This window comes from Protopterus annectens, chromosome 4.part0 (genome assembly GCF_019279795.1).
Source record: "Protopterus annectens isolate FY-2018-M chromosome 4.part0, PAN1.0, whole genome shotgun sequence".
NCBI lineage: Eukaryota > Metazoa > Chordata > Ceratodontiformes > Protopteridae > Protopterus > Protopterus annectens.
In genome coordinates, this window is record NC_056733.1 from 1,297,611,026 (window position 1) to 1,297,628,256 (window position 17,231).

The 17,231-nt window shown below is 41.9% G+C and overlaps 1 protein-coding gene across 1 annotated transcript in view; it reads right to left on the minus strand.

The window, feature by feature from the left end:
* LOC122800441 (rap guanine nucleotide exchange factor 6-like) overlaps positions 1 to 16,228 on the minus strand; it is a 141,945-nt gene extending 125,717 nt beyond the window's left edge. The window contains exon 1 of the mRNA XM_044069886.1: positions 16,039 to 16,228. Within this exon, the coding sequence (XP_043925821.1) occupies positions 16,039 to 16,228 (190 nt within the window). The remainder of the gene's footprint in view (positions 1 to 16,038) is intronic.
* Positions 16,229 to 17,231: the final 1,003 nt, after the last annotated feature.

The window sequence follows — 17,231 nt, forward strand, 5'->3', positions numbered from 1 at the left end:
GTACAGCAAGAAATGCTATAAAAAGGCTACTTTCAAAATTTGTAGAACTACAGTTTAAGTTCTGAAGTATCAGGACACAGGGTATCTGGTCTCAAAGTTTCAATAAGCAGTCCTCTAAAGTTGCTGCACCTCAGACAAAAATCAAGTCCCTAACACAGAAATGAAAACCCATCAACCACTTTCTCTGGAAGACTGCAATCCCGAACTGACAAAACCAATACAATTCATGCATCAACAAATCATTCCTATACATACTGAGGAACAAGTCATGAGGAAATATCTCCTGGAGACATACTTGAGCAACTGATACAACCAATGTTCTAGCAATAAAATAACAGTAATCCACATCTATTAGTCTAGTACTGTGACAGGGTCACTGTATATAAAAAAAATATAGTCAATCCACAGTTCTCTAAAAATAAGCACCTTTATAAAATTACATTATAACTCTGAATCCAGTGGCTAATAAGACTTCCATCAAAAAAAAAAAAGAGAGAGGTGCTAGTAACGCAAGTCACCTTGTGGTATTTGCATAATTTCTACTTGTACAGTTATGGTGGACAATAGATCACAGCATCCAACAATATATGAAATAAACTGATGGAAAAAAGGTTTAACACATAACCTTGTCTATTAATGCAACAGCCTTTTCTTCATTTTTCTCTAACTGTGCCTGTCAATTATGCATTCTCTTCCATTTTCTCCCTTTAAATTCAGTCTCTTCTTCATTTTTGTCAACACCTTGCATGCCCATCTGATGCACACTTCCAAACCATTTTGCTACAATGAATGCTAAAGTTTCTACATTTCCTCAGTACTAAAGGTCTGCGACCCTTTGCCATTCTTTGCAGTCTCTTCTAGTATGATATCCTTTGCAAGTCTAGTTCTTTAAAATATACAGAGTATTACAAGTACAGCCCCATCAGACACCTGCAATGGTGTACGTGATTGAGGTTCTATGACCCCACATCATGTTCTATATCCTCTAAGCTGCAATTCTGTACTGTACTTCATGATTTATGGCACAATATGGATTTACTGGGAAAGGGGTTTGGGATGGTTAGATGGATGGCTTTACTCGGAAATCTTTCGACTGTTTTTCTGTAACATCCACCTTCACAAATTGTACAACTCAAGAAAGGTTGCTACAAAACTTCTGTTTTCTTTTTTAATTAAACCAAAATTCAATTTTTTCACTAAAGTTAATAACTTATCCATGTTAAAGTTACTCTTTTTTAAATCTGTATTTAAAAGAATGCAATAATAAAAATGTGAACAACTTTAGTCTTAAAACACAGAACACAATGGTGTGAAACTATGACTGATTACGCTCCACGTCACAGACTTTTTCAGAAATCCCTGGTTCCACATTAAGATCATAAGCAAGTATATTTACTCCCCCCCCCCCCTTTATAACTAATACATTTGTTCTCCTACTATGATCAGGGCTCTTAACAATCTAGCCTCAAGTTTCCTTCCAAACCTACAGTCGCAGCACCTGAAATCTTAGCATATGGTGCCCACAAAACCTCATATGCTACCTAATCAGGTATTCTTTTGGAGTGACTTAGTCATCAGAGGTCACCATCATTGGCCCTGACAAGAAAAGAACTGTTTATATCTAGTCACCAACATATAAGAACACTGTGTAATAAAACTGAGAAAATAAACATGCATCACTTCACACACCTGAAGACAAATGTCATCTGTATCTCTCATGAACAAGCAAACACATATGAGTAATGAATAAAAATGCCTCACCTTCCCAAGAATCAGAAAGTAGCCATGAACCATTCATTCCTACCCATTCCATGCTGGCTCATCCAGCTCCCAGTCCATTAAATGAACCAAGATTGATGATGCCACTATTGAGAGCAAAACTATTACACTAACATGGCCAGCTAGTTATTTTTTCCATTTAGAACTACATGACACAAAGTCATCAAATGGTACAGCTAACATCACAACAGTTACTCTTAGATATCACCTCCCTTGCCACGTCAATCTGCTATTTTTATTTTCCAATAAACAATATTGCAGTACATTTAAGCCAATTTAGATGTATGCCCACACCAATTTTCAGCAAGGTCTTGCTATGATGTTACCACATAAGGAGGGGCAGGGGAAAGGCACAGCTAACTGAATGGTACAGATTCCCATACTGCCAAAAATGTTATCTAGCTGTCACGTAGTCACTTTCATGACTGGATAAGCCATGTTATATGAAACTGGTAGCTGCTGACAGCTTTCAAAACATACCCCAAGGGTTTTTTTAGTGCTATGCAGTTATCAGACGTGCCACAGAGCTTATAAAGGTTCTGCAATCTCAAAGATAAATTAAGTAGTGTGGGAGGCTGTTCACGTTAGCATCTAGTGGATGGGTTTCCATTCATGTAACTGAACTTGTCTGATTGTAGTTAACCAAAAAGCAACTCACTTGTCCAACCCAAGTCTGTATGCAAGACGCCACGATAATTACATCATCATCATCATCATCAATCCACTTTTTCCTATTTTCTACACGGGACTGTGACAATTGTAGCCATCTTTCTCGATTTAATGCCACTCTCCTATCTTCTTCGACAGTCATGTCTAACCAGTGTAGGTCTTCTTTCATCCAGTCCATCCATCTCTTTGCTGGATATACTAATTTCCTCTAGCCTTCTTCCTTCTTCTCCTGGATCTTCCTCACCAGACTATTTTCTGCTTTTCTGCACATTTGCCCAATCAATGGCAGTCTGTTCTTTCTGACATTCTCAGCAAATGAAGCTACTTCGACTTTTGCTCTGATGTCCTCATTTCTTCATCTGACACAAAGTATGCATCCTACCACCTATTTCAGTCACTTCATCTCCAACAACTCTTGCTTTCACAACTGATCTACCTTTACAGTCCAGGCTTCTGTACCATACAATAGTACAGGTGTTATCACTGTTTTGTATACCTTATGTTTCATCTCCTTTGGCATTCTTCTGTAACATAGTATCCCTGAAACTCTGTGCTAGCTGGCTGCAGCTCAGACATGCCCTCTCCTCAACCATCCTCCCCAAATAACTTGACATGTTTAAATGCGCAAAACAATCTTTGTTTTTTGCATAAAAAGTATCTGCATGGATTTGTATGCACGAAAATAATCTTTTCTGCAAAAACCAAAAGTCGTTTCATCCCAGTCTACAAACAGAATGATTTTTAAAATTGCTTCTAAATGCAGAAGACTAAACATACAGAGCCGTGTTTAAGGCATTAATATGAATAAGTGGGCAGAAGGTGGTTAAAATCACTTTGAGTTCCAACTCTAATTATGCTGGATTAGCATGGGTAAGTAATTCTGAATTACATCTACTGTTATAGCAAGTTCTTGCACAATTGTACTATGCCCTTCCTTAGATACTGCTGCCGTACTAAAAACTGTTGGGTGACTCTCAAAGCTTAGTGAAACATGGAAGGGATGGATCAGTCACAGGAAAGATGCAAATTAATCCAGAAAGAACTAACCTGGCAAAGGAGCCTCTGGCTCCACAGAAAGCATCTACCCTGTAATGCTTGGTAAAGGTATGTACAGAGGACCAAGTTGATGCTTCTAGGATGGCTCTCAAATCGACACCTGTGTAAAAAGCTCCAGAACAGGTCATTGATTTAGTGTGTTTTTACTGTCAAAGGTAAATATTTGCCATGATGAGTGTAACAAAAAATGGACTTAGAAATCCAGTTAGCAATAGTTTGTTTAGAAACTGGGTTTTCCAGCTTGGCTTTTTGAACTGGGTTTCCCAAATTAGCTTCTTGAAAGGAAACAAACATTTGGTCAGTCTAATAGATGCCCCCCCCCCCCCCCAAGTAAAATCTGAGCAACCAGTGTACATCCAGGGAATGGAATATTCTTTCTTCCTTATTCTGAGGATTAAGGAAGAAAGCAGGGATACTGATGGCCTGACTGAGGGATAGCTCATTGACCACTTTAAGCATAAATGAAGGGTTGGCCCGCAGAGACACTCTATCCCTATGAAAAATAAGGAAGTAAGGGGTTGCCATCAGGGCCTGGAGTTCAGTAACCCTTCTAGCTAAAGTAAAGACTTCTAGAAGTATGTTTTTTCAAGAAGGTTCAGAGAGATGTGCAGTGAGCTTTTCAAGGACAAAGTTAAGGTCCCAAGAAGGTGGAATACCTTTGCTAGGAGGTTTTTAAATGGATGAAACTGTTTTACTTCTTACCTGGAAAGAAGATGGGGGCCTAAAGGTAAGTATGCAGAAATGAATGACAGATGCACCTTGATCAAAGAGTAGGCAAAACAAGCTTTAAGTAGCTCAAACAAATAAGAGAATAACAGAGACTCCTGACTGTATAGGGGCCTATTGTCTACCATGATACCAAAGAGAAAATATTTCCATTTGGATATAGGAGACTTCCTAGTAGTAGGTTTCCTTGCCTCCTGAAGACCCTGTAGAATGTCTTTAGAAAACTGGTGCATTAAAGGGATAAAAATCCTATCATCCATAATGCCAAGATGAGGGATGATAGGGTGATGTGAAGTAATGAGCTCTTGTGCTGTGTTACCAAGTCAACTCTTTGGAGTAACTTATGGTGATGACCCTTGGCTAGGTGGTAGAGACAGAGGAACCAATAATGCCTGGCCCAAAATGGAGTCACCAACAACATTTGTGGGATGTCACTCTGAATCTTTTGCAAGACCATTGTAAATAGCAGTAGAGAAAGGAAGATATAAAGAAACCTCCCTTTCTAAGGAAAGAACATGGCATCCATCCTTAATGCCTAAGGGCATAGAGTCCTGGAGCATAAACGATGTAGATGTGTGCTGTGGCTGGAGGTATATAAGTCTAGCTAATGAATACTCCAATTGTGGACTATGTCTAGAAAGACCTTTTTGATCAGCATCCATTTGTGAAGATCTTCCCTTGATCTGCTTAGAAAGTCCGCCAGGACGTTGTCATGTGAAGGAATGTAAACTGCTTAGAGGGTCAGGTTTGCTTTTGTGGCCTGTTCTAATGCTATAACAGCCAGTCTGCACAGCTGATAAGATCCTGTTTCCCCTTGCTTATTTATGTGCCATATAACTGTAGTGGTTTCTGTGAAAATTCTGAGGGGGACTGACGCCCAGAAGTGGGAGATCTGCAAAGCCTGAATCAGAGCCCATATCACCTTCAGGATGACATGTTCTGTCCTCTGATTTGGTGGCCATTTGCCCAGGACTCTCTGGGAGCCCATGAATGGCTCCTATGCAATGTCTGAAGCATCAGTGTGCACTTTCTGGTGGGGAATTTGTAATCTGAATAGAAGACCAGGGTTGAGGCTTACCTGTGATAGCCACCACTGACATTCTTTCTTTAGGCATGGGAGGAGTGTGATCAGGGTGTCCAGAGGACGAGAATGTTGGGACTGGATAAGTTTCAGATACCACTGAATCTTTCTCATTTGGAGTCTGGCAAAGGGGACCATGTGTTTTTTTTTCATCTGGAGTCTGGCAAAGGGAATCATGGGTTTGATTGCAACTCTGAATGTCAGTGTACTGAGAACTTTGTTTACAGTACAAGTTTGAAGGAGTGGGAAAGACCAGAAAACATGTGTCTTTGGTAGGATTCAATGTGGACTTTTTAAAGTTGATCATGAACCACAGACTCTGAAGGAGAGAAACAGTGAACATGAGATGTAGTAAAAGGGTCTGCTGAGAAGGTACCTGTACTAATAAGACATCTAGATATGGGAATATTTCAATGTTGTCAGTTTTGCAAAACGTTGTAACTGGTGCCACACACTTTGTGAATCCGCTAGGGGCTGAAGATAATCCTACAGATGCAAAGAGACCAGGAATGTCTGAGGAAGGGTGAAGGGCAAACAGAGACTGAAGTGATAACATTTTGAACAAGGGAAACTTGAGAAAAGTATTGAGGAGGGACAAATGCAGTATAGGTCTCCATTCTTATTTTCTTGGTACTAGAAATAGTCTGAAATAAAACCATCTTCCAACTCGCTGTTGTGGAACAGGTTCTATTGTACCATGGTCAAGCACAGCATGAATGATAGAAAGTAGAAACTTACCTGATTTTGGGGGGGGGACTTCCTTCCATGCCATCCTGTAAACCTGTAGAATAATGGAAAGAACCCTGTTGTCTGCAGTTATGAGCTGCAAATCTGAAAAAGATGAGGTTATTCTTTTTGATTGGGAAGGAATGGATAGAAGAGGACAGGAGGATGTAGGAAGTAGTCAGGCTGACTTGTCTGGGTTGTGAGGTCTCCCAAACACATAATTTTTATCTGGTTTATCTTGAAGTCTCTTTCTAGGCATTTTCTTGCCCTTGTGTGGGGGGCTCAAGGCTCTCTGCAAAAGAAGTAGGTGGTGTGATGCCCGTGCACTGGCCCAGCAATCAAGGAGCCTCCATCCGCACCACTAACACCAGTGAAGGGCGTCCATATAGGGAAAGGATAATAAATACACTCACAGTAAAGTACAATTTCCCTTAAGAGCATACAGAGACCACAGTCAGTCTGGGGCTGGTCTCTCCCTTTCTCTCCGTGTCCCCAATAAGACTCCTCACTGGCACAGCTATAGGGTCCAGATCTCAGCCAAGTGGACAAGTTAAAACCTCCAGCACTCTCTCTGTCCAACCTTTGCTTCGGGTCCCTGCCCAAGGAGCTGACACACACACACACACACACACACACACACACACACACACACACACACACACACACACTTACACACACTTTGAGATAAGAGTTATACACAACCACACATACACTCCTGGGGAATGATGGCACACATTTTCCAGCTGTGCTCCTTTTCTGCCCAGTCTAAAAGGTAGTACCAGATGCCACCACCCACTAATATCAGCTACTCAAAGGCCCTTTTGAAAGGGTGTCCAATTATTACTGTACAATATTATTATCTAAATGGTAAGTGTGACTGAACAGTCAAGGCTTATTACAGTGACTTGGTATAGTATCACTATATACATGCAATGTACTCTAGAGCTTAAATTAACTCTACATAAAACAGCCACAGTTGAAAGGTTTAAAATATTTAATAATAAATAATAAAAACACAAGACAATACTTCTTACTACACAGTGCTAGTCAAGAGTTCAGAGATCACATAGAAATACTTAAAATAATACCGTAGAAAAGTTCTGACATCACAGAAAAACAAACTAGTCTAATCTTCCTATTTCCTAGCTATATCTAAGAGAAAACACAGTTCTAAGTAACTTACATATAGAAACAGGCAGTGCTGGTGATGTTGGATGTTTTCAAGACAAAATGCTCTGAGCTCTCTGATTCTCTCTGTAAATTGATAACATAGAGCTGCTTCACATGACATCATTCCTCACACTTCTCTGGTGTTCCCAGGCTAACAGAAACTACATTTACATTCTTTACACATGGTCAGAAACCAGTGCAATAAAGGACATTTATGCATGCAAATTCTAGACATTAACTCTGGTCTTAAAACAATAGGCAGGATGCCTCCCTCTACACATATCGGCTCCGAATTTTGACATCAAAGAATTGACTTATCAGCTTTGTTACAGGAGAGTGCACTGTTGTTACATTTTTGCAGTTCAATATCCAATGCAGGCTTTTCACATTTAAGAGAACAAGCCTGTGGCTTACATCAACATTTACAAATGATAGAATTATCTACAAAATTTTATCTGGCTAGGCTGTCTGCCTTCACCTATCTTCATACACCCCCCCCCCCCGCAGAACTCAAGCTAGTTTTTCAAGTGACCCTTGAGAAATGTTGCTTGACATGGTTAGGTCTAACTGAGTATACCTTACCCCATTCCCTGCCTTTAGAGCCCATCTGCATTGGCATTGCTAATCCCACTGTGGTGCTGCACTGACATATCATATGCTTGCAACCCTAGGCGCCATCTTAACAACTTGGCATTTTGCTGGCTGGCTTTGTTTAACCATGTTAGGGGATTATGATCCGTCACTACAGTGAATTTTCTTCCATACAGATAAGGCTGAAGTTTCTGCAGTGCCCACACTATGGCTAGACATTCCCTTTCTACAGCTGCATAGTATTCCTCCCTGGGTTGGAGCCTACAACTGAGGTAAATCACTGGGTGCTCTTCTCCCTCTGAAGAAGTCTGGCTAAGTACAGCCCCCACCCAATGGTTCAAAGCATCCACCTGTACAACAAATTCTTTGCTGTAATCTGGACTGCCTAACACAGGGGGTCCTCCCAAAGCTTCCTTAAGCTCCTGGAATGCCTGCTCACATGCTGGGCATCCACACTATCTTATCTGGCCTGTTCTTCCTTGTTAGGTCTGTGAGGGGAGCAGCAATGGTACTATAACTGGGGACGAACTTTCTTTAGTACCCAGCTGTCCCTAAGAATGCCCTCACCTGCTTTTTGGTAACAGGTGCAGGCAATGCCTGAATGGCTTCTATTTTGGCAGGTTCTAGCCTGATCTTACTACTCCCCACTCTAAGTCCCAGGTAGGAGACCTCTACCATACCCACCTGACATTTGCTCGACTTAATGGTCAACTCTGCCCTCTGTAATCTGCCCAGCACCTCCCTGACATGCTGAAGGTGCTCTTGCCAGGAATGGCTGTAGATGGCAATATCATCTAGGCAAGCAATGGCAAACCCTCCTGCTCATGCTAGGATATGATCTACCAGCCTCTGGAAAGTCACTGGGGCATTTTTCATCCCAAAGGGCATCTTTGTGAACTCATACAAGCCAAAAGGAGTCACAAAGGCTGACTTCTCTCTAGCACTTGGTGTCAAGGACACCTGCCAGTAACCATTGATAAGATCAATGGTTGTAAGATACTTAGCCCCACCCAGCTGCTCTAGGGCCTCATCTGTCCTGGGCATATGGTAATCATCTAACTCTGTGTGACTATTTAATTTCCTGTAGTCCACACAGAACTTGGTGCTGCCACCTTTCTTTGGCACCAGCACCACTGGGGACGTTCAGGGACTGTTGGACTCTTGAATCACCCCTAGTTCCAACATCTCCCGTATCTCCTCCTGCAGAGTCTGTTGGACTCTCTCAGGCACCCTATAAGGGGCCTGCCTAATAGGCCTTTGGGGTCCTGTATCCACCTGGTTTCCCAGTGAACATGCCCCCAAACTCCTGTAACACTGCTCGGATTTCCTCAAACATGGCTAGGAGATAGCTGCTGGGACACTGCTACCCCTTCCACTGAGGTGACAGTCCGAGCCTCACTGAAGACGGCAGTCACCAGATCTTCCTCAGACTCCTCCTGCAATCCACTGCAAATGCTCACCACAAGGGCCTCCCTATCATGGTAAGGTTTCATCATGTTAACCATGGTACAATTTCTGCCCCTACCTTCTGCCTAGCAGTTCCAACATGTAGTTAATATCACTTACCTTTCTTACCACCTTGTAGGGTCCCTCCCAAGCTGCTTGCAGCTTGTTGTTTCTGATAGGAATGAGAACCATTACCTGCTGCCCTACAGCATACTCTCTAGCTCGAGGATTCCTGTCATACCACACCTTTTTCCTGTTGCTGGACTTCTGCCAGGTTCTTCTGGGCCAAGCCCATGAGTTCCCTGAGCCTTGTCCTGAGGTTTAGGACATATCCCACAACACACTCCTTTGTGAGGTTCACACGCACCTTCCCACTCATCACAAATTAAATCTAGAGGTCCCCCTCACCCTATGCCCATATAGCAACTCAAAGGGTGAAAAAACCCTATGGATTCATGGGGAACCTCTCTGTAAGCAAACAACAGATGGGGCAAATATTTGTCCCACACCCTCTTAAACTGGTCAGCAAATGCCCGTAGTATGGACTTGATTGTAGAGTTTAACCTCTCAACAAGACCATTAGACTGGGGATGGTAGGGGGTGGTCTTCAGGTGCTTCACCCCACAGTACTTCCATAGATAAGCCAGCAGGTCTGACATGAAATTGGCACCTCTGTCAGTCAGTATTTCTTTTGGGAAACCTACACTGCTGAAAATCTCAAACAAAGCATTTGCCACCTTTTCTGCCTCAATGGAGAACAGAGACACTGCCTCAGGGTATCTTGTAGCATAATCTACTACCACTAGGATATATTTTTCCCTGTGGAACTTGGGGTACTCAGATGCCCCACAATATCCATAGCTACCCTCTGAAATGGCTCCTCAATCACAGGCAAAGGCATCAAAGGATCTCTCATCTTGTCTCCTGCCTTCCTACCTTTTGGCACTGCGCACAGGTCCTGCAGGACCCTGTTACATCTCTGGAAATTCCAGGCCAATAGAAGTTCTGCATAATACGTCTCTTGGTACATTTTATGCCCATATGACCTGCAGAGAGAATATCATGGGCTATGGCTAGAAGCGCCAGATGGTAGGCTCTAGGTACTACCAACTGCTGTACTCTCTCACCTTCTAGTCCTCCCTCAGGGGTCCACTATTTATACAGTAACCATTTGTCCCAGTATACAGATTCCCCCATCCCTTGAAAATCAGGTGCCTCCCTAGCTACCTGCCTCAGGCCTTGCAATGTAGGGTCTGAGAGCTGAGCCTGTCTCAACTCTCTCTTTGTAACTCTTCCCAGCTCCACTTCCACAGAAAGTCTGGCATCCTCTGACAGTGGTGCCTCACTGTCAGCCTGGGTACTACTACTCACCTCTACCTTTGCAGTCACTCTGTCCAAGGGAACATCAGTACCCACAAGCAGCTGCGGCTCACATTCAGTCTCATAGCTACAGAGTAGCTCCTTCCCTGAAGTAACCACCTCACCAGTTCTGGCTGCAATAATGCAGTCTGTCTGTGTCTCCCCTAGGCTACCAGACCCACATGCGTGTCTCCTAGCCTGACTGCGTGGAACGGCATAAGCACATGATACCACCTCATCCAAATCCTTCCCTATCAGAACATCTGCAAGATGGTAGTTTGGTATCCTTGTTGTCTCAGGGCAACCTACTACTGGCATTTTGTCCTTCCCACTTACTGTCTCTCTCACCTTTTGTTTCCCACCTTGCCTCCGTGGACATCTGTATGCCACATGGCCCCACTGGCTGCATTCAAAACATTTAACTCTAGGTCCTGGACATGTAGCTGGACTAGTGGCTTCCCCTGCTACTGGCAGATTCTGTTGGTGCAGTGTGTGCTGCCCACCATGGGTTCCTTTAGATCCATGAGCAGTACCGGGGGTCCCCTTCCTGTGCAGGGATGCCCTGCTTGCTAGGTATAGGTCTCCCTTCTTCCCCAACTCATCTGAAGTAGCACATTGTCTATCAGCTAACCAGATCCTCATGTCCTCAGGCAAAGTGCTAAGGGATTGTTCCCTCACCAAAAGGTCTGTCAGCCCTCCAAAAGTGGTGACCTGACATTCACTCACCCACCTATGAAAATAAGTACTCAGTTCAGCAACATATTCACACACACTTTCATCTGCTTTGCATCTATGCTCATGAAACTTTTTCCTATACGTTTCAGGTGTCTGATTAAAACATTCTAACAAATGATTTTTAGCTGCAGTACAATCAAAATATTCACAATCAGCAAGTTTAGACAACACAGATACAGCTTTACCATGGAGTAAGGGGTCTGGAACCGCACCCAGAGCCTTTGGTCAACATCATACTGTTTGCATGCCCTCTCAAACATATGAATGAAACTATCAAAATTATCCCCCTCTTTAAACTGCGGAAGAAATTTACTGACCTTTTGTGCTCCTGAGGTCCAGTTACTCCCTTCTCCATTACCTCCATGACTCTGGCGAAGAGTCAGCATCTCCTTCTCATGCTGCCTCTGCCTCTCCTTTTCTTCAGCTTCTAGGTGTAGCAGTTTCTCATTCTCCTCAGCCTGCAGACGTCTCAGTCTCTCAGCTGCTTATATTTCCAAACGCCTGGCCTCCAACTCAAGTCTCTTTAACTCCAGATGGATTTTTAAGTCCTCTGCAGAAAGATTGAGCTGTCCATTCTCTGATGGTGGTATATCTCCACTGCCAGTCTGATTATCCTCCTGACTGCTGTTTTCTGATGCAGCTGTGACCAAAGTTGCAGTCATGTCTGCCTTAGTCAGGTTTCCATGCACCAGTTCCCTAGCCTGGCACATCTCAGCCAGTTGGCTCCTTGTCAGCTTTCCGTACTCCTCTGCTGACATGCTGCCTGCTCTCCCTGACTAACTAAGTTAACAAAATAAATAAAACAATTGTGATCTGAACTCTGAGAATTCACTGCATGGCTGATTTAGAGTACAAAAACACCTTCAGTGGTCACTGTACACAAGCTACAGGAATTCACTCTACCCACACCACTACAAGCCAATTAGTATTTGCCACCCAATTAATATGTGGTGTGGATACCCACCACTGCCAAACAATTAATATGTGACACCCGTGCACTGGCCCAGTAATCAAGGAGCTGCAATCCTCACCACTAACACCAGTGAGAGGCATCCATATTGGGAAAGGATAATAAATAGACACACAGTAAAGTACAATTTCCCTTAAGAGCACACAGAGATGTCTGGGACTGATCTCTCCCTTTCTCTCCAGGTCCCAAATAAGACTCCTCATTGGCACCTCTATAGGGTCCAGATCTCAGCCTAGTGGGCAAGCTAAAACCTCCAGCACCCTCTCTGTCCGACCAGTGCTTCATGGCCCTGCCCAAGTAGCTAACACACACACACTTTGAGATAAGAGTTGTATACAACCACACAGACACTCATGGGGAAGGATGGCACAGGTTCTCCAGATGTGCCCCTTTTCTGCCCAGTCTAAAAGGGAGTACCAGCTGCCACCACCCACTAATATCAGCTACTCAAAGGCCCTTCTGAAAGGGTGTCCAATTATTACTGTGCAATAGTATTATCCAAATTGTAAGTTTGACTGAGTGACTTGGTACAGTATCACTATATACATGCAATGTACTCTAAAGCTTAAATTAACTCTACATAAAACAGCCACAGTTGAAAGGTTTAAAAATATTTAATAATAAATAATAAAAACACAAGACAATACTTCTTACTACACAGTGCTAGTCAAGAGTTCAGAGATCACAGAGAAATACTTAAAATAATACCATACAAACGTTCTGACATCACAGAAAAACAAACTAGTCTAATCTTCCTATTTCCTAGCTATATCTAAGAGAACACACAGTTCTAAGTAACTTACATACAGAAGCAGGCAGTGTTGGTGATGTTAGATATTTTCAAGACAAAATGCTCTGAGCTCTCTGATTCTCTCTCTTTAAATTGATAACACAAACATGTTTCACATGACATCATTCATCACACTTCTCTGGTGTTCCCAGGCTAACAGAAACTATATTTACATTCTTTACACCTGGTCAGAAACCAGAGCAATAAAGGACATTTATACATGTAAATTCTAGCCATTAACTCTAGTCTTAAAATAACAGGCAGAATGCCTCCCTCTAGACATATTGGCTCCGAATTTTGACATCAAAGAATTGACTTATCAGCTTTGTTACAGCAGAGTGACTGTTGTTAAATTTTTGTAGTTCAATTTCCAATACAATCTTTTCACATTTAAGGGAACAAGTCTGTGGTTTACATTAATATTTACAAATGACAGAATTATCTACAAAATTCTATCTGGCTAGGCTGGCAGCCTTCACCTATCTTCACAGGTGGGTTATGCAGAGTTGTTTCTCTGATATCTAGCTTCATAAGTGAGGAAAATATGTGTGCAGTCATTCACAATTTTGCCTTGTACTTGCAGGATTTTAAGCAAGTTGACTGCTTTGAGGCCAGATAAAAGATCCTTATTCAGAGGAGAGTCGTCTAGTACCGTGGCTTGAATGTCCTTGGGTAAGGACTAAAAGCGAAGCCATACATACCTTCTGATGACAGATCCAGTAGTAGCTGCTCTGCAGGAGGTTTTCACTGCATCAGAGCTGCACTTGATACTATGTCTAGCCACTTTTAAACCTGAGCCTCCATAGACATGGCCTGTTGTTTAGGACCTTTAGGACAGTTTACTTAAATTACCCCAAATAGACAGTAAGACAGTTTTATTTAAATTGCCCCCCAAATTTTGTAATTTGAGTCCGATAACAAAGCTAGAGTGAAAGAAATGTAGATCTTTTTTTCCAAATCTGTCTATTGCCTCGCTATCTTTATAAGAGGGGGGGGGCATCAGTAGCAGTTAGGAGTTTGGAGAACTTGTCCGTAGAAACAGAAAAAGCAGAGGGATCTACCAAACAGATCTTATACAAGCTTCAAATCTTCAGGCACTTTATAAAATCTATTGGACTTTTAATGTGCTGGGGGTTGAGAATCAGGAGCAGTGCTGGTAGAGGCAAAGGCATCCAGAAAGGCCTCCAGGACAACAGGGACTGATGCAGGGCTGCCTACTTCTAACAAGCTATAATACCCTTTCTGTGGATCAGAAATTCGCCTGGATTCCCACTGAAAACACTTCATCATGTTAGAAATGGTTTCTTTAAAGGAAGCTTCATCTATAGGAGAATCATCAGTGGTCTCTGGCCTAGGCAGTGAATCTAGGAATAGTAGGCCAGAGAATACTCATCTGAATCAGACTCTGCCTTGTCATCCCCTGAGGATGACTCCAGATGTCTCTTGTGAGGAGTAGCAAATGTAGGAGCAGAAGTAACAAAACGTGGTGGCATGAGTGCCAAGACAGCCTTAAACAGGCCTTGGGAAACATCCATCCACTCCTTTCCCTGGGACATCTGAGGTGAGGAAACATGTTTGTTTTACTGTTTTTTTTATCTTTGGAATGATGTCTGCTTTAACAAGACATGGCAGATTTAACATCAGATGAAATTCAATTTATTACCCAGGTATTTATTCTCTTACTAATATTTGCAGAATACCTTTGGGTCCTTTTGAAATGATTAGATGGGTTTCCCCCTTCTCACCAGCAATAGTAAGATCAGTCATTTCAGATGTGCATGAATCAGACTCATTACCGGTCACTAGTGGGGTCCCAGTAGTTGGATTCTGAGAAACTGTCAAAAGTACTGTGGGTTTTGAAACCTTATCATGTACATCTGAGTCCAACTGAGCAGTTATAATATCAGGCCTAGGCCTCTTGCACTTTTTCAGGATAGGCAGTACATAAGGAGTGGAAGGATGTGCCATTTTAGCTTTGGTGAGGCGCTTACGGCACTGGGTTTCCAAGTAAGTGTTAAGGGATCAAAACATACATAACATTTTAGCTGTAAAAGCCTGGCAAATGCTGCAATTTTTATAATTGTGCACTGCATCTAAGCAAAAAAGGCACTGGGAGTGGAGACCCATGTAGGATTCTGCCTACCATAACTGCACTTGCCCCTCCTAGCTGACATCTAATAGAACTGCAGGCACTAAAACTTTTGAGGAAAACCAAGGAAGGTTCCCCAATGAAGCATTTATCTGAACCACTGAACGAGTGCGAGACCTGCATCTGGACTAGTAGCAAGACAGTCTGGGGTTTTCATGTTCATACATCAGTTTATGTACCTTTCAGCTTGCAGCAGATGACTTCTGAGTGCAGAAAGAGGGAGAACTGAAATATTAACTATAAGAGGGCCTACAGCAATTAATGAGGGAAAGCTGGAGCAAGTGAACAGGGTAAATCTTTATGTAACAGCAGTGTGACTGAATCAGCATTAGACTCTGTTGGTAAGCAGCTGTTAAAAGTCTGAACCATGTTCTTGATAACAACAACTATTCTTGAGAGATGGTGGGAGTGATCTCCAAAGTATGGGACAAATGATGATAAAAGAGTGGCTGTTACATTGTAGTTAATCCAGTCAAATAAGAATAGCAACCTCCAACTGTTTGGAATTAAAGGAAATATTTATATGCACCTTAGGTGGCTAGGGTGTGCAGGTATTCCATACATCCAAATCTTAGTAAGTATAATACCTGTCATCTACATGTTTCTGAAATACAGTAACGTTGAATGATGGCAACCTAAAAACCAAAATAGTAAAACAAAGTCAAAGTCAGATGAAAGGAAAACCAAAAGCAGTTAATGCTGGTGAAATTAACATCTTTTTTTCCCCACATTTATTTTGGGACACTGACACCAGTCTGACTCAATGTCCATTGCCATTAATATATACTTACAAGTGGTGTATGCAGGCTCACATTGTAGGGACATTATTTGGAACTTTTCTTCATCATATTCCACAACAAGGTTAGAGAGGTACTGCTTGACCTTCCTTGCCATCTGGGCATCCTCATACAGTTTCTTTGCATTAAGTAGTGAGCTGCGTCGCACACGCTTTTTGTGAGTTCCTCCTTGTACATCAAGCATATTTGAATTTGTGCTGCCCTGGCTAAGAGACCTGAGATAAAATAAGTAGGAAATAATAAATATCCTTGGTAAATAATGTACAAGTCGAAAACAATAAACATTTCAGCATTAGTACTGAGTGATAAACATCTGCCTATTGTGACAACCAAGAAGGAAAGAATAGTGCTGTTCTGAAATGGAACAGAACTAAACAGGTTTCATGATTCATTTATCGGTTTAAAATGCAAGAAATTTTACTGCAAACAAGTATTACATTGTTTATAATCACTTGGACTGAAGCCCATTTACATTTTAATGAACAACTTCAAAATAAGTATTGTCTTACAAAATTTTACTGTGATTCTAAACTTAACATAAAAGTGAGGGAAAGCAACTCAGGAAAAATAATGACAAATGAAACAATAATTAACTGCCTTTCAGAAACAAAAACTGCTTGGATGTCACATTCAGCAGCACGATTTAGTAGTGTCAAGATTACTTTCACAATGTACATTTCAAACAAATTACTTAAGAAATAAACCAAACATAAGCTATACACGTTAGTACTTTAGTAACAGAAGTGGGTGTTAAAATATGCCATATGGTACCATCTGGAGCACTATTCAACGTGAAGAGGACTGCACATGCAATATAAAAAGAAAATGTGGTGTACAGAGTGCTATGACTTATGTGTACAGTGTGATCTTCCTTTCTTAACTAAGATTTAGCACAGATTAGCTTGCTAGTTTAAAGGTTCAGTACACCAGCACATTTTGTACATGCAATGAAAATGTTTCATAGTCACAACGAAGCTGAGATCACAAAAACAGTTCATGATGACATGTTAGCTCCTCTACACAGTAAGCAAACAAGGGTTACACTTAACAGTTCAGAAAACCCTTGGGTTAACTGTAAGTGGTTCAGTATCTAAAGAAGAGGCTGCAGTCCTAAATACATGCAGTAATGATTAAGGCAAATCAGACCAGTATATGCACCTGGGGCAAAACAGTAGGTGATCTGCAGA